We start from the raw sequence: 19,539 nt of genomic DNA, 5'->3' as shown, positions 1-19,539 counted from the left end.
TGTCTTCCTTCTGAGCTTTTATGCACTCTTGACATAAATATGAAAATTCTTAAAGTACTACATATATACCATAGTAGAAGTAGGGACAGATGTTATGGTATCATGAAGGAAAAAAAAATCAATTTTTGGAACCCAAGCCCAGTAGACACAATATAAAAATGAAGTATCATAGAATGTATCATTTACAAAAATAGTATATTTGGGGGGATGTAAATTCCAGTAAAATATCCAAATATTTAAGACAGTCAATTACATTAAAAGCTTTATTGTGGATTTCTCACTAAGGTAACTTACTCTCTTGCCGGTACCCCTTCCCACTGGAGGATGTGCCTCAGCAGCTTGACGAATTGTACAAACCATTAGCTCTATAAGAGCACTTTCTTGACGGTCAGACATTGCTAAGGTGAAACAAAATACATGAATATGAGCAGACAGTTTTACAATAACCATGTGCTAAAAGTGAACGCAATTATTAAAAATCTAAAAACATAATATATTACTATGAAGAAGACTTAAGCTATGTATTTTGCTGTTTGATTTCTTCTTGTTTTTCTTACAGAAGTAATATATGCTCGTTGTCTTACGTCAAAATAAGAAAGAGGTATATAAAGTAAAATCTTGGTCTCAGTTCTAACACCATACTTTTGAGTAGGCAATGCTAAAATTTTATTTTATTTCCTTACATATTACTTCAAAGCTTTAAAAAAATTTTTTTAGTTGTCAATGGACCTTTATTTTTTAGTCACTTATATGTGGTGCTGAAAATCAAACCCAGTGCCTCACACATGCTAGGCAAGCACTTTACCACTGAGCCACAACCCCAGTCTAATTTTCTAAAGCTTTTTAACAAAAACAATCATGCCACATATTTAAAAAATTAATAATACTTTTAAATATCTTCAAATATATACATACATTATAATTATTTAATATACAACAATTTAGTCAGTCTTCTCTTGTCTACAGTCAAAATTATTTTCAGATTTTTGACACCATGAAAAGTGCTGCAATAAGCATCATTAATGCATATAAACTTAGGTAACTGATAAACTTATTTCTGAGGAATAAATTCCAAGAGTGGGAATAACTCATCAAAGGGCAAATCTCGAAAACAACAAATCTAAGATTATTTATTGTAGTTTCCAATTGCAATGATGATGTTTGTTTTTTTATATCACTGCCAGCACTGGGTTTTATAAACCCCTTTAATTTTTGCCAGTCCTATGGTTGTGAAATGTTATTTCATTGTTATTTTGTTTACTGATCAGCAAGTATTCTTCCCCCCAACCCTCCAGGATTTATCTTTTTTTTTTTTTTTGATATGGGATCTTGCTAGGTAACCCAAGCTGGTTTTTAACTCAGAGGCTCAAATAACCCTCCCATTTAAGCCTTCTGAATACATGGGATAAACTACAGGCACATTTCACAGCATTTGACTCCTGAGATTTTTCTTCTTATTGTTCTTTGCCCAGTCTTCCATTCTTTTTGTTATTAAGATGTAGTAACCTTTGTCTTATGACTCTTCTTAGTATCTTATTAGATAGAATTGTTACCTTTTAAAAAGTCACATGTGTCTCCCGTTGGTTTTGCTTATTGGTGTATATTAATTATACAGAATGGTTGTTTTATTGTGGCATATTTGTGCATCCATAAACCATAATCTAATCAGTTTCACTGAGCTTGTTGTATTGCATTCAAAGAGTGCTCTGTCTTAGAGATTAGAGAAATATTTTCTTTTAATTTCTTTCTCTCATGGTCACTTGCTTTCTTTTTTATTTTAATTTTTTAGTTGTTGATGTACCTTTATTTATTTATTTTTTTTATTTTTATGTGATGCTGAGGATTGAACTCAGTGCCTCACACATGCTAGGCAAGTGCTCTGCCACTGAGCCACAACTCCAGCCCCTCACTTGCTCTTTTTTTTTTTTTTTTCACTTGCTCTCTTGACCTTCCTTCTTTTGTTCTTTCTTGTTCCTTCACTTTTATATCTTTAATCTCTTTGGCATTTATTTGTAAATGAGTAGAAAGTATGGGCCTATTTACCTATACCAAATAAAAAAGCCAATTACACCTTCACTACTGCTAAATAAACCAGATTTACCTATGTATTTTAAATGCCATTTTAAAATATGCTGTAGGCTCTCATATAAACTTCGACCTTTATTCTAGTTTTGCTAATCTACTTGTATATTTTTATAACTACCTCTTTTGGTTATAGTACATTTATAATTTATTAAAATAATTTATTTTGCAACTTAATCCAACTAATTAAACAAGTTTCCCTTACTGTGTCCTTTTAAATTTTTTTTGTAAAATGTAAAATTTTTATAATGCTGGAAGCAAATAATTTATTAAGCATTTTTATGCATAAGGCACATATATTAAATTGGATTAGTTGATAACTTGTTTTATCCACAAACAACTCTAAGAAATATGAACCAATATCCTCATGTTACAACATGAGTCAAAAAGGGATTAAATAACTATTAAAAATGTTCAACTAGTAGTAGAATCAACACATTAACGCAGGTAGTCTGACTCTAGAATAGTGTTCTTAAGCACTATGTTATACTGGCTTTTTAACATACATTTAAAATGCTACATAAACTTCAAAATATTTTTTGGTTAGGTCTGGGTCCAACCGTACCGCCCAAAAACCTATCAAATCCACTAGTGAAAAAATGACTTTTTTTTGTACTGGGAATTTAACCCAGGGGCACTTAACCACTGAGCCACATCCCTATCCCTATTTTGTATTTTATTTAGAGACAGGTCACACTGAGTTGTTGAAGGCCTAGATAAGTTGCTGAGTCTCGCTTTGAACAGATTCTTCTGCCTTGGCCTCCTGAGCCACTGGGATTACAAGTGTGACACTGCACCCCGTTTTTATAATCTTTTCATCTAGAAACATAACTTAGTTCTTCATTTTTGAGATCTTGTTTTACATCATTTAAGAAAACATTATAGTTTTCCCTCACAGAAATTAAGTACTATTCTTCTGAATTCACCCCATGTGTTTTTAAACATACTTTTTTAAAGGATAATGTGAATACTTTAACTCTCTTTCCCAATAGATGGTAGGAATTACAGAGAAAGAACTTCAGAAGGAAAAATGCAATGAATCTATGAAAGTTTAAAAGTCTACAATGATTATTTTTAAATTGAGGCAAAAGCAATGAAAAGGCAGACAAAGACATAATGACACCCTGTCCTGTAGTCTATGGCAAAATTATCCTGCACAGGAATATGCATATACAACTTTCTTCCTTTGCAATACTGGGGATTGTACACAGGACTTTGGGCATGCTAGGCACATACTCTCCCACTAAGCTACAAACCTACCCCCTTTTAAAAATTTTATTTTGAGATAGGGCCTCATTAAGTTGCCTAGGCTGGCCTTGAACTTGTAGCCTTTCAGGTCGCTGGGATGACATGTGCGTGGACACAGCACCCATCTCAAGTCAATCATTTCTTAAATTTTTATTTTCTTAGGAAAAACACATGAATTTTAGCCTATTATAGGAAAAACACATAAAACAAATTCAATTTTTCCACCGGTACGCCTAGGATCCAATGCCTAACAATACAAAATACCACTCCATTCAGTAACGTTTTTACTTTCCAATTCTAGAATTTCATAACTTTTTAAAATTTGGCCGTGAATAAAGAAGCACAGGTTGTCTGTGAACTAAATGCATGTTTTTAAAATTCAGGAATAATACCTGGATTTATGGAACCTTTCTTACACTATATAGTAAAACTCAAAATAGTGTTGAAGTAGAACTCAACTTTGCACAGTTATCCACTAACATCAATTTTGTTAAATTTATATTATCAAAATTGAAACCTTCCCTGAATGGAGAGACAGGGAAAAATCAAAAGCAATTGAAATTTAATTAAATCCCTTCTGGGATATGACAGCAAATCTACATAATAATGAGAACTAAGCAAGCTTTATTAAGCCTTAGACAAGAGCCAAATAGTCACACTGAATGAAATAAACAGGTAACTACTTAGACTTTGAACTATTAAATAATTACACAACTTTCTAACTGTTGGGAAACCTTTTCACACATCATCTCTATTTTCTCAGTATTGGTTTTAGTCTTATCACTAAAAACAAACGCTTTAAAGTCAACCAGGACAAAAATTTTCAAACGACCTTTGTGTAAGTCTTAAAGCAACATATGATATTAACCACAGCACTACAATATATATTATTATTAACCATATATCTCTTGATTATCGTCTTTACTGGGTTTGTAAAAGGGTATAATTCTCTCATTATTTTCATAGTTGTTATTCTCTCTTGCCCTTCCTCCTATTGTTTGGTATCCACAATCTTTAAGTGAGTTATAGGCTCTTACTTTCTTCATAAACTATCTTCTAATTTTTTACTATTGTTTCTCATAGAGACCACTGCAACAATTACATACCTAGTCTTCTGCCTATTCCAAATCACATATATAAAGGCATTTTTCTTAAAATATGTATTGGATCACAGTGCTCCTTGTTTAAAATCCTTCAATGGAATCCTAATCAAACTAATAAACTAAAAAAATTCACTTATAAATTTAAAATATTCTAAATTATCTGATCTCTGTCTCTATCTCCACTTGTTACCAATGGCTATGTTCTAGTTATTACAGCTCCTAGAATGAAATTATCATTCATGCTTCTGATGCTTTGCAATTGGTATTTCCACTATCTAGACATATCTTTTTTGACACTTCCTTTTGTTTCTTGGCTCACAAGTGGGATTCTTCAAAAAGGTCTTCCATCAGGATTTGATCTAAAGAAAAACCCTCCTTACTGTCCTTCACAGACATTTATTAACTCCTGAAATTAACAAATAGTTAAGAGTACATAACTTGATTTTTGGTTTGCCTTCCTCATAAGAATATAAGATCTATATGGGCCTAGTTTAATATTGTACCTTCAGTGTTTAACATAATATTTGGTATATATAAAAGAGTAAATATTGGGCTGAGGCTGTAGCTCAGTGGTAGAGCAATTGTCTGGCATGTGTGAGGCACTGGGTTTGATCCTTAGCAGCATGTAAAAATAATAAATAAAGGCATTCTGTCCATCTACAAGTACAAAATTGAAAAATTTAAAAAAAATAGAGTAAATATTATTAAAATTATAAATAAATTAATGATTTGAATGGTTGTTATTGAATGTGTGCAAGGGATCAAGCCCAGGGCTTTGTGCATTCTAGGGAAACGCTCTACCACTGAGCTACATCCCCAGCCCACAATTCCTGCTTTGAAGAATTTCATCATTTGCATCTTCAATCAACTGAATACAGAATTTTAGCATTAGAAGCAATGAAAGAAGATTACCTAGTCAAAGGTTCATATATTAAAGTTAAAGAAGCTGAAAATCATAAGTCAAATAACTTGTTACCTGGCAACAAAGCTATTAAGAACCCAGATCCTCACATTATTATACTAAACATTTATCCAATTTTTATTCTGCTATAAGCAAATACACACACACATACACACACACACACACACACACGCACCAGCCCCTTAAAAACACTGCAAGACAGTCTTAAGGTTACTATGATTTAAGCTGGTGTTAGTCTTTTACAATGTGTCTCTTTCTCCAAATTTCAGACCTACATCTCAACTTTCAACTAAAATTTTCTTCACTGAAATTTTGCCACACTTCAACTGTCTAAAAAATAAATTCCAATCAGTTTCAAAAATAAGTTTCAGGTAGCTTTTTTGTTATAAAATACAGCAAAATAGTAGCACAGAAAATTGATTTGCATGTCATTTGATGCCAGACCCTATGAGTGACATAACACTCACACACAAAAAGTATGAAAAAAGTTTAGTTATCTTGTAGATACAATTCTACATTTGTTATATGTAATTTCTCAGGCTTGCCCTACTCAAATTCAATCACATCCTAAAACTGTGGTTCACTTTAAAGAATGATTCCCATTTTAAAGGTTGCTTCTATAGCTAAAACCAGACCAACCATATCCAAAACAAACCAAACCAAACCAAACCAATCTCTTAACAGAAAGCCAAAGAAATTCAATGTCAACTAAATTTAAACCACAATGAAATATCTAAAAGCATATAGTTATTTTAAGAAGAGAAATCCATATAGATCATCTTAATGACTCAAAGACTTATTAATTTACTGATTTACATATCTTACACAAAAGTAAAAACTAACAATACCAAAGCATACTACCTTGGCACTTCTTCCCTTAATTTGCATTCCTTGCCTCCCTTCTTATTAGACATAACCTTATAAAACATGAGGTGGTAAAGGAAAAAATGACTTGAAAACATGGATGGGATATATCACTCAAACTATGCCAGTGTTGTTTGGGTAGTACTGATTAGAAAGGAAAATTATTTCAACAGGAAAAATAATAAGATTAGTTAAAAATATAATGTATGAAGTCAGTGAACTGAGCAAGAAAATGTATAAGCAAAATAACAAGGAGAAAATGCAGAATATATGTTCATATTCTTATGATCATGAAAATAAAAGGAATGCAAAGTGCAGTTAGTTCAACCTAGTGAGCAGAGGGGTTCTGTCAACTTGTTAACAGGGTCATTTTCTAACTAAGGTTTATCATGGAAGAAAAAGGTCTGTGAAAAGTTTGGGAAGATAAAGGAAGAGAATGTGAGGTAGATATTCGAGTTATACTCAACAAAGGCAAACTGAGCTTGTTTACGGGAGTGTATGTGGGTAGATGATGTCTATCTATGTTTCTCCCACTGAATCAAACTGAAATAGGTTTAGGGGATGGTCACTCTGTTAGTGACCTGTTTGCACAGTCAAATGCAGGGGAGGGCTCATTCTGATCTTACAATATTTCAAAGGGTCGAACCATTAGGAGGGTAGTGGAAGCAGAACAAATAATCAATAGTATATTATCTTACTTAATCCTCCAAAGTATGTAAATTACATAAGGAAAATAATCTTTACTTTTAGAGAAAAGGAGACAAAGGGTAAGAAAAAAAATGAAAGAGGGAAGATTGTGCTTTAATTAAATCACAAATCCTCAATGCTGGGGATGTAGCTCAGTGGTATACTGTGTGCTAAGCAAGCACAAGGCCCTGGGGTCAATTCCTAGCACCCTCTCCCTGGAAAGACAAAGAAGAAAAAAAAAGTATCAAAGTTTTTCCAAGTTTACATATCAAACAGCAAAAATATCCTGGATGCATTTTTTTTCACATTGAGTAATATCAGTATTTTGTGTCTCAACTCAGCATAAAGAAAACTTTTTTGAATACTACGTAACACAAGAATTTTTAAAGCCCTTGTGCAGCATGGTAGTAAGTGCTAACATGGAAAGATGTTAAACCATAGAGACTTCCTTGTTACAGAAAACTGTTCTATTGAGAAAAAGATATATGGCATTCATTTTTAAGACGTGATCTATATAGGATAGTATGATTATAAATGAAAACATAACAATCTGTGAACCAACTTGTCAAATACTATACCTTCCTCTCCTTGAACAGGTTCTTCTAATAGCAACTCTGTCATACATTCCCAGTCTTTCAACAGTTCTTGAGAGCTCTCCCACAAACTGTCCACCAAGTAGGCTGCATGTTCGTGTAACTAAAATTAACAAATCAAGTGTGACTAAAGAACATTTAATAAAGAAATCACTATTAATACTGCAAGTTAATAAACCATTTTCTTTATAATTAAAATGGCTTGGTGTCAATGATTCTAAGAACCATGTGGAGAATAACATATATATTCATATTCCACCGTCAATAATGTGGATATAGTATGTAGAATCATTTTTTTCAAACATGAACAGTAGTAAAATTAAGGATCTCTTAAAGACTAATGAAATCATTTACAGATGAGGAAATTGATAGTAGATTGCTACTTAGCAGAATCCTTGAAATTATAAGCTGGATTTAGGTCACTTTTCACTACTATTGGTCATCTCTTTTTAACTATTTTCTTTTAGGAAATTTATTACTTTCTCCCAGATTTCCATTTGAAACTTCAGTACTAGCCTCAACTTGGTGAAAAAGTAAAAAACATAAGTTATTTTCTCTCTTCTTTATCTACTTTCATTTCCATTTAACTCAATGCATCTATCACCTCACCTTCATTTTCTGGTCATTACTCTCTTTACACAAGTGACCCATGATCCCATAGTAAAGAAACACACTGAAGTTCCTTATCAAATACTTCACGACAAACTCTACCACTTGTTAGTCATTAAACTGTACTTTGACAAAGAAGTATACTATACTTTGACAAAGAAGCCCTTCAGGCAATGGAAGTGAAGAAGGTGTTGGCACTGTCCCAGTTTCTGTTACTCATAATTTCCACCCTTATATAAAAGACAGTCTGCCTTTGAGGCTCATGATACCCAGATAAACAATTCTAGGAATCAGTGGTTTTCAAACTATAGACTGCAACTCATTCTTGGGCTGTTAAACTAGTTAAGTGCGTCAAAACAGAGATAAAAACAGTGAATAGCACATAGAAAGGATAAATATTATTTCACGTTACTGTCCCCGCCTTACCTCCCAGTGCTGAGGATTGAACCCATGGCTTCATGCATGCTGAGCAAGTGCTCTACTACTAAGCTATATCCCAGCCTTTAACTGTTATTTGTTATATATGCTTGTACTTGTCTTTGACAAAACGTATTTCTCATCAGTACGGACAGCCCAAAAAGTACTTTAGTTTTCTTTCTCACCTCCCTTACTAATTTTACCATATTTTAAACTTCAATGTAAATTTTAATAACTTGTTTAATGCTCTGATTTCATTGACTCTGGTTCCATACGTCATTTCTACTGCATTTTAAATCTTGCACACTGGCTCCAGGAAAACCACACACACACAAACACAATACATAGTCTCCTAATGAATTTTATTAAAGCCAGAGCAGATAATAATGATCATCTCTGCTTCAAAAGAACACGGCAAGGGTTTGCATTAAGGTATTTTAAACTTTCCGAACTCACTTAGCATGAGAAACTATTCTGGAACCATCAGTAACATCATTCCAACAATGACAGGCACAAGCAATACAAAACTAGGTGTTAAAAATGAATATGAAAGCACAAAAAAGAATAATAGTTTCAACACTTCTGTTAAAGACTATGCTGAAATGAAGAGTTATAGTTTAATGGACATAGTTTTAGTTTGGGAAGATTTGAAAAAGTTATGGAGATGGATGGCAGTGACGACCATAGAGCAATGTAAATGCACTTAATGCTACTGAACTGTATGCTTAAAAAGAAAAAAATTGTTATGTACACTTTACTATTATAAAAATGAACATCCTATATAGATGTGCTTTTATTTGACTGTGTAGATGCACATTTCCATAAAATAAGATATATATTTAGAATTACAATATATCTATCTATCTAGTGGATTATACCTTTTATAAATAGATCCACGTTTTATCCCTCTTAATGTTTCTGGTCTTTTAATTCTGATTTTTTGATATTGTCCCGTTTTCTTTCTGAGGGCTCTTGTTATATCTGAACTTTTATTTGTAAATCCTGGTATTATTTTAACTAAAGTGTGTTTGTAAACATCATATAGCTATGTTTTATTTCTTTATTTCAACTCCTAATGACAATCTGTCTTTTAATACAGAATGTTAGCCTGTTTACATTTACTGGATTACTGATGCTGGAAATATTTCTGGCATTTTATTTTCTGTGCTTTAACTTATGCCATTTTCTTTAGTATTTTATCTTTCATTCTTAGCTTTATTTTGACTTATACTTTTCCATTAAAGATCATCAGCATATTTCTTTACTTTTCATTTAATCTGAACATTATATTTCTACATAATAATATTTAGATTTCTGCCTTAAACATCACAGTAGCGTTTTTTAGGCTCAGCTTTATTTAAATTTTTTCACTTATTTGTTCACCCAGTTTCATATATTCCTGATTTCTTTTTATTGTATTCATTCTCTATTTTGCTAGAAAACATACTCAAGTAATATTTTACATATAGAGTTCATGAGTGGTTAACTTTTTGTCATTTGATTAGTTTCTTTCCTCCATTCTTTCTACCTCTCTCTCATCTTTTTCCTTTCTTTCATCTTTTGTATTGCTTTCTAGAAAAAAATCCCTTGGGTCTATCTATAGCCAATCCTTGGTTGTGTCTACTGAAGCCATTTATTGATTTTCCTCCTTAAATTTTAGAAACCATTTTAACTCATGTGAATTCTCTTCCTCTTTTATAAGCGTCTTCATCTATTTGGTAGTATGAATTAAACCTTTTCGTTAATCTGTTGCATTTCGTGTTTGTCAAGTTTTAAAGACTCTTGGTTGCTAATTTATATGTTGATCAGTCTAGACTCATGAACAGTTTTAACTAGAATCCTTCCTTGAGACTGATAGCAAGGTTCTGGCTTCCTTGGTGGAGCAGGAAAGGGGAATCTGTGATCAGGCAGGAATCCCCTCTATTGTACAGATATACAATTTCTCTTTTATATGCAAAATTTTCCTGTCCCTGTTGGTGGTTATAAAATTTTGGAAGCTTTCACTGCTTTCCTTTTCAGATCCATTTTATATACCCCAAATGTGTGGACCAGCAGTTCTAAAGTGATAAATATGCTCAGGTAAAGGACAGCTAGCTACTTAATTACTATTTATGCATTACCCCTTCACTAGTCTCTGCTGCTATCATCTTCACTGTATTTCTGAGTTGTTCCAGCAACACCTCAGTTAAAACAGGGATTTTCTATTTTTGTCTCCCTGGGCAATGGGTTACCTAGTGCTAATAGATTTTTCAGTCAGTCTCTTCTCATTTACTTTATATATTCCACACACTCTTCACTCTTCTGATGAACTGATAATACCTCTTTCATTTGACTAATTTAGCCTGAGGTTTTCAGTGGAGGAGCTAAAGGCAAAATTCAATGCTTAAATTAGTGTAAATCTAGATGCTAACTTCTTTGACAGTTTACTCACCTGACTCTAAGGTAGTGGTGCAATAGAATGTATTTTGTTAAAATCAATAACCAATAGGTTAAAATTCAACGTTTACATCAGAAAAGCAAGATAATAAATTGGATCATTTTCTGATAAGAGTTGTAAATTTACCAACTCTAGTTACAATAATCAACACAATATGATCAGTCAGGAGCTGGCTTGTCGTGTCTTTGGGCATCTGTGACAGTCACAGAACTTGATATTCTCAAACTTCTATTAAAATACCAGGTAAATTCATGTTTGAGGAAAAAAGAAAGAAAGAATTCTAACATGGCTGGAAAGGATAAAAGGTCACTACAATCACCTTTCAGACATTTTATACTAAGGAGTAAGAGATGAAGCTATGAGAAGGTAGGCCTTGAGGCATTTTCAGTGGCTATTAAAAACCAAACTAAACCAAAACAAAACTTGGAATTTAAATTATCTAAAATCACATTTCTATTTAGGTAGATTTTTACCATGTTAGATGAAAGTATAATTTATTTTATTGGTTTTCCTCTAAGATAAACGAATCTCATCTTCCTGGTGATGAAAATTATAATTTTCTAGGTATATTCTGATTCATCTTTCAAACATTATACTACTTTTAATATTTTATCTCAAGTTTCTTCTATCTGTTAATCTGTCAGATAAATATATTTAAGGATTTCACTATATAATGGTACATTACTATAATTCCTTTTATGACAAATCATTTAGAATTCAAGTAATCATCTCAAAATTATTATAAATACTCTTATATTGGGTCTTTACCTCTGTTAAAATAGAGTCAGTCACTGGTAAATCATAAAGAACACAAACAAAACCCAAGCAAAAGAGCTTATTTACGCACAAAGAATGAACACTCTAGATGAGAATTCTTGGATATATCAATACACTGTTCAATTTTCTGTGTTAAATTACTGTCATAACTGGTCTCATTATTCCTTAAGCCTATAAGGAGAGTGACCATACCTCTAGACTGTACAAAAATGTTCTGGGGCTGGGACTGTAGCTCAGTGGTAGAGTGCTTGCCTCACACTCATGAGGCATGGGTTCGGTCCTCAGCACCACATAAAAACAAAGATATTATATCTATCTACAACTAAAAAACTATTTAAAAAATGTTCTAAAATAATATTAATAGCTTTCTTTTCTATGAAAAGTATCATAATATGAACACTACATATAGGAAAATCTGAACTTATCAAATTGAAATACCATTTATCCTACTGTCTGGCTTGCATTTATAATAGAAGGTACTTTGTCACTAGACATTAATGACTATCATAAAGGTTGTGGTAGCTTAAAAATGTCACCTTTGAGTACTGCAAGAAAATTGACAACTAGTTTAGGCAGATCTCTTTATCTAGATAATTTCACCTACACTATAAATCCTTTTCAATATTTTATAATTTTATCTCACATTCCAGGAAAAGAATGATAATTGGTTCAGTTAAGTGATCTGTAATTTATCTATAAAAGACTCATCCTACTTATGATTTCTAAAGTGTCTAGTTAATTCAATATTTCAGGTGTCTGTTACTAAAATTTTACTAATGAACATGCGTTACAATAAAAAATTCAGAGTAGGACACAATTGGAATCCTATCATACTATAAGAATATGAATTCAATAAACATGCAGCTCTGAGTACACACTAGTACAACAGGATAAGAAGAAAGATTTTCACAAAGAATGATCATTCTGAAATACAGAAGACCATAAAAGCCAAAAACCAAGAATCAACCAGAAACCCTTAAATCTGATTTGCAGTTGCTTCTGCAGCCAACAAGAATGCCATGTAAAATAATTACATTTTAATACTGCTGAAACACATTAGTAAATGGCAATAAACAAAGTAATACAGTAATGCAATCTGAAAATAGAGCAATAATAAACACCATAAATTACTGCTTTAAATAAAAGGCAAAACTGCCTAAAACTAAGAACTTACGCCTTTTAATAAATTAAGTCAAAGTTCTTGAGCTTCCAGAAATCCAAAACATTTCCTTTAATTATATCTGCATACCCATCCTTATCAATATTTAAAATTACTGTTGATAGGATTTGACTATTTCATAATACTTTTTATCCCATTCCTCTAAACCCTAAGGGGACTCAAGGTAAAGTCTGAAATGGGTTATCGTAAGTGTAGTATTTATTGGGTATTAAGTGTTTTTTTCTTAAAAATTCACGTTCATTTTATCTTATAACATATCCAAACTTGTTTTGTAAAGAAAATAATGTATTGTACCCTTACTATGCAAAATATGGTCCCTGGACCAAGAGCATAAGCATATCACATAGGAGCTTGTTAGAAATGCAGAATCTCAAGAATCCAGAGCCATTGTATCAGAACTAGCATTTTAACAAGATCCCCAGGTTATCTGTATGTACATTTTAAACTATATTCTTAAATACAGTTTAAACATCATTTAAACTATATATATTCTTAAATACATTCTTGACTCAAATGAAAACTCTCCAGCTGGTTTGTTTCTGATTTTACTTTGTCTATTATAGAGTTACAACTAAAAAATCTATGGCAACTGTCCCTTCTACCCTGCTTTGCCATGACAACCCCCACCCCTTCATTTCAATGATTCAGTTCTCTGATTTTAATTTTCATATAAGCTACCTATTTGTCTTTTTCTAACTCATCTCTATACTGTTCCACCAGCACTCTCAAGTTTTGAGTATTCACAGAATCTTAAATTTCTCATCCCTGATAATCCAACATAAACCAAAAACATTCATAGCCCAAATAAAGTTGAGTCTTATATTTCTATATTTTCTTCTTATTATTTTTAGTTATACATGGACACAATGTCTTTAGTTTATTTACTAAGGATCGAACCCAGTGTCTCACATGTACCAGGCAAGCACTCTGCCTCTGAGCCACCACCCCAGTCTGAATTCTATGTTTTCTTTACAACTCTATTCTCACTCATTTCTAACCCAGTAGTTTATTCATTCCCCACTCCCACCCCTACTGGGAATAGAATCCAGGGGCGCTTAACCACTGAGCCACATCCCCAGCTCTTTTTATATTTTATTTAGAGATGGAGTCTTGCTAGGTTGCTTTTAGGGCATTGAGAAATTGCTGAGGCTGGCTTTGAGCTCAAAATCTTTCTGTATCAGCCTCCTGAGCCACTGCGATTACAGGCTTGTACCACTGTGCCCGGCTATTCAGGGGTTCTTTAGGTTTGGATGACCATTCCCCCAATAGAAAATACAGAATATCAAACAGTATTTTAGTGAGAAAAACTATAGTCTCCCTGCAAAAACAGATACTAATTGTACATTGAGTATTAATTATAAAACTCTTTACATGATAACTGATACAGCAATGAAAACACTGCTATGGGAATTGTAGAACAGTTTAAAACATCTAAATTCATAGTTTCCCTACTCCTTATTAAATAATGCAATTTTCAAAAATGATCAAACTAATGGTTAATAATTTGACAACTCCCAAAGTGTTTAATAACATAATTTAAAACAAAAGATACATATTTAAGAGAAAAACAAAATAGTATGCAGTATTGCAACCCTGTAATAGTGTAAAAGTTTTAACAATTACTGTTATATATTCAATATTGATATAGCTCTACATATATATTCAGAAGTTCCTTCCACAAAAGGTAGAGTATTAATTCTAAAATTAAGCAAGTTATAAAGACAACTTTGTAGAAATAGTCTTACTTTCATTTGATTTTAAATTCAATGACAATTTTATTTAATATGTAGTATATAAAAATAAAATGTTAATTTTTTTGCTTTTACCTCACTTTCAAGAAAAAAAAGGACAAGCATTCTAATGAGGTTTCCATTTGGACTGTTCCTTCCTCTCCTCTTTGCTAATGCCTCCTCGGCTTGTGGGTCATGTCTGCTAAACAGCCTGGTGGGGGGGAGGGGGGACGACAATAAGAGCATTACAAATTCTCATGGATATCAGTTAGTCTTTTCTTTCATTACACAAATTATTTCATCATTTAAAAAAAATCTGACATCAGATTACCAATCTATTTCAACAAAAATATGTTACTGATACCTTTATATAAAGGTTAAAAAATGGTTGGATTTGAAAATTTCCATAAAGTATAGCTATATATAAAACATACAAGGAGGCTGGGATGTAGCTCAGTTGGTAGAGCGCTTGCCTTGAAAGCACAAGACCCTGGATTCAATCCCCTGGATTCAATCCCCAGCACCACCCACACACACAAAAAAATGATACTTGTGTTTAAAAAAAGAAAAGTACAAGGAAATTTTTTACTGAATAATCGATGCTCAAATATTAATGAAAAATATAAGCACTGATAATATCCTATATGATTAATACTAGAGTACATAATTTTATAGGTTGATTTTGTCTTTAGTGGTGCTAGGGATTGAACCCAGGGCCGTCTCTGTGTTAGGCAAGCACTCTGTCACTGAACTATGTCCCCAGTCCTGTAATTTAGTTTTATTTTCTTAGATATTGATTTCACAATCACATAATTATAGAATTTAACCAAATGTTCCAGAAAATATGAAAATTCATATTTTTAATCATTACCTGTTACTTATAACCTATTACCAATTAACAATGCTCACCCAAATGTTTTCAGTAAAATGACATTCATGTTACAGTTAGAAAAGTATCATTTAGTGACTAACTTTCTAAAATATGACTATGAAATTATCTGAAAAATTTCATTTGTTAAGTAGACTTATTCTAATAAAACTTGACTGCTAAAGGTCCTTAAGTCCCTTATTTCCAGTCATTGCTCTAGATAAAAAGGATATAGCAGTGACCAAAGACAAAACCCTGATTCTTTTATAAAAAGAATCTCAGCTTTTATAAAAAATAAGAACATGGAGACAGACAAATAGCATGGGCTAGTTTACATATGGAAGTCAAAGTTTGCCTCTCACATGAAAGGTAAATAACTGAAGAAAATAAGAAAAATTTCACGTGATATGAAAACAAAAAGATCCCAAGTGGAAAACTGCAACAGAAAATTTGTGTTTTGTTTGGCTGGGGGACATATAAGCCTTATCTTGAAGCTATAGTTAAAGAGATGGTTTTGTGTTGTGGGTAGCTTTCAGAGGGGTGGCAAATAAAAATTCTGAGGGTCCTTGGTAACTAAAATATACGAGTTTGGATAATGCATTTATTATATATATATTACTGAGAAGTTGCTGGGAGCCATTAGCCAAGTAGGTATGACAATTTCCTTGCCAGCGTACCCCATGTTGCTGACATGTTGCAGCGACATTGAATGTAGGTGACCTTGCTCAAGGACCAAGGCAGATTAGGGTGATTCCGGTTTTAAGATAATCGTGTTTAGGGCGTTCCCAGTTTAGGTTCCAGGTTTAAGGTTTAAGATTATTCCTGCTGGGAATAGGGCGTATCCTGCTGCCTGAGTTCCCCTTGAGTTCTCACGGGATTCAGACAGTATATTTTGGAGATAGAAGCCCAGTGGGTGTGAATTTGGGCAGAGAACGTGGATTTGGGCAGAGAACGTGGATTTCCCCAGAACGTGATTGTAGACGGCTGGTGTGAGTTCGGGAATAAAGAGTTGCTGTTTGAATCTACAAGCTGTGTGGTGGCTCGTGATTGTGTGCCCAGCCAGACTGCGGCATTTGTGCCCAGCCAGACTGTGGCAAGAAGTTAGCTTAGGCTTCTAAACTAAAAAAAAAATGTGGATTTTTGGATGACTTTAAAATATCCATTTCAGCTTACTATCATTTGGATGACTGGTTAAGACTGTGTGCATGGCTTGTAGACTTTAAGATATTGTGTGCACAAGCACAGATTCAAGTATTTTTGACATAATCCTAGAATTTCTGGGGCTGCTATATATTGTTAAGATTTTAATTTAAAAAAATGTTAAAGTAAAGAAAAAATATTTTAAAAGGTAATTATATTAAATGGTAAATGAATGTTTAAAGAAATCATTAAAAAATTAAAAATTATTAAAATGTGAATTGCTCCAGGGCAGGGGCTTAAAAATCAGTTAATTAAGGAAGTCTTCATTTACTTGCACAAGAATAGGCTTCATTTTCACAAACAAATAATAAATTTTTAGGTAAAGTGTCCCAATATAAAAAATGTTAGCAAATATCTCAAACTTATTCAAATGATACAGATAAAATAAATATATCCAAGGCTCTTTCTAACTCAAATGCTAGAGATTATATTCTCTTTTCTAGAGAGAGCCAAACTCTATTTTCTCTTTGAAGCTACAGAAGTTTCAAATTCTAACACAAAGCTATTTGAAAAGTTACATATGGAATAGAGACCAACTATAACAATCATGAAAACAATGGAATTTAAGGCTACAATACATCCTTGATATGTGTGACAGATGACATCTCAAGATAAATATGGAAATTGCATTATTTTCTTAGCCATACATGTATGTCTGAGTGACCAGTTCAATATAATTTTTAAAAAATCATGCCTCAAAACTTTGATTTTTCTTCCTCTTCACTTTTATTACCAGGATAAACTATAGTTGGTTTCTATTTCAGAAAAAAAAATCATATTGAAACAACTTTTCCCACTTTGAGTAGTACAACTACTTAGAGAAAAATCTGTTCTTGAGGCACTGTGATGTAGATACTTGAAGAAGAGACAGATCTGCTCATTATCAAAGTTAATCAGCCAGGTGCAACAACTGCCCAGTGTATGATTTACATTCGTGCACAATCACTAATTAGTACATAATGGACTTTTAGGTTCACCTGCCAATAATCAAAGCCACTAAGTTAAATCCACAATCAAAAAAGCAAAAAATAGGGGCTGGGGTTGTGGCTCGGTGGTAGAGCGCTTGCCTAAAACGTGCAAGATGCTGGGTTTGATCTACAGCACCACATAAAAATAAATAAAATAAAGGTATTGTGTCCAAATGCAACTAAAAAAAAAATTAAAAAAAAAAAAAAGCAAAAGGTACACATATAACCAATATGTTTGTATTATGAAAATAAATGATCCTACTGTTATAAAACATACAGTAGTAAACCATAATAAAAATGTATTTCATAAGTATTTATGCTTATTAATTCTCATTAATTTGATGTTTTGCCAAAATAAATTTAACAAGTTTTTAAAAAATTCAAAAAATTTAAACTTTAACTGTAAATATAACTTTCATAATCACTATAGTTTACTGTTTTTTATGGAGAGAACAGGGGAAAAAAAACCATGAAAAGTGGGGAGGCATTTTAAAGGTGATACTACAGAACATTTAAATTATAAATGTTGAAAAGGTAAGATTGGAACTCAAAATTTTAAAAGAAAAAAAATTAGTAAAATGAAATATCATTACCTGGGGAGCTTTTTTTTTTTTTAAGGTGGTGGGGGGGAGAGAGAGAGAGAGAGAGAGAGAGAGAGAGAGAATTTTAATATTTAATTTTTAGTTATTGGCGGACACAACATCTTTCTTTGTAGTGCTGAGGATCGAACCCAGGCCGCACGTATGCCAGGTGAGCGCGCTACCACTTGAGCCACATCCCCAGCCCTACCTGGGGAGCTTTTATAAACTTCATATACTTTCCCAATTTCACCACCTAGCTGGGAATCATCTTTTCACATATCAGGGAAAAATAGATATATCAAAAGACATACCATTCTCAGGAATATAATTTATAATGTGTAAAGTTTATGAAGCTATGATAGCTGAGAAAGGTGATATGCACATTTTTTAATACTCTGTTCAATTACTACTACTGTCTTCTACTAACTCTAAAACAACAAAAAAAACAAAATACATAAGTTTTGAAAAATAACTCACTTTTTGTGAAGGAACTCTCCCGCTGCCACAGCAACAGGGCGATGTGCTGAATAAACCAAGTGGTAAACATTTTCACAGTCTTCATTGGAAAGGGCTTCTTCACTTCCACTGAAAATTTCAGAAAGTTAATAGCTGAACCAAAATAAGCACATATTTTCAGTTCTCCTGTTATTTCAAAATTTGAAAGTTCATCATAAAAGTTGAAGGCACACTGATTTTAGTTTCCGCCTTATCTTACTTTGAAAGTACTATTTCACTATATGAAAGACACAATCATTATAAAATGTTCAGAATATATAGATAAAACAGGGAGAAAATAAAATATATAATACTTACACACACACATATTCTTAAACAATGACTATTAAGCTCTTTAAATGTGCATAAGATTTTTGTTGATATGTTCTGGCAATATTTTTGTCCTTGTTTCAGAGAAATTACTGTGCTATATAAGTCTTCTTTCCAGAACTGTATTTTTAAAATTACATTTTAGCACCATATTTACAGTACTATTTGGTCTTCTTAATAAATGGATTCTGTAGGAAAAACCATTCTTTTCTCAACTTTCTATTCAGGCATTCTTAAAAAGTCTGCATCATTTTTTAGTTGGTCATAATGTGTCTTTAAGTACTCCCCCCACCAAGAATATCCATATTATGACTGTTTTAAAATGTCTGATATAATTAAAGATTAACAACAACTATATGGGAAACAAAAAATGTACACATTTTTGACAACATGTAGGGGTTTAGAGCTCATGCCCCAAATTCACATCTGGAGATGCCTCAGGAACTAG

The 19,539-nt window shown here is 32.6% G+C and overlaps 1 protein-coding gene across 4 annotated transcripts in view; it reads right to left on the bottom strand.

Moving 5' to 3' along the window:
• Stag1 (STAG1 cohesin complex component) overlaps positions 1 to 19,539 on the bottom strand; it is a 373,003-nt gene that overhangs the window by 71,905 nt on the left and 281,559 nt on the right. For all 4 annotated transcript variants that reach the window (XM_071615631.1, XM_027933685.3, XM_071615633.1 and 1 more), the window contains 4 exons: positions 18,744 to 18,851; positions 14,746 to 14,860; positions 7,485 to 7,602; positions 295 to 398 (listed from right to left, as the gene is read on the bottom strand). In XM_071615631.1, coding sequence (XP_071471732.1) covers positions 295 to 398; positions 7,485 to 7,602; positions 14,746 to 14,860; positions 18,744 to 18,851 — 445 coding nt within the window. The remainder of the gene's footprint in view (positions 1 to 294; positions 399 to 7,484; positions 7,603 to 14,745; positions 14,861 to 18,743; positions 18,852 to 19,539) is intronic.

The sequence above is a fragment of the Marmota flaviventris genome, chromosome 8, assembly GCF_047511675.1.
Source record: "Marmota flaviventris isolate mMarFla1 chromosome 8, mMarFla1.hap1, whole genome shotgun sequence".
NCBI lineage: Eukaryota > Metazoa > Chordata > Mammalia > Rodentia > Sciuridae > Marmota > Marmota flaviventris.
This window is presented reverse-complemented; position numbering and strand designations above follow the sequence as displayed.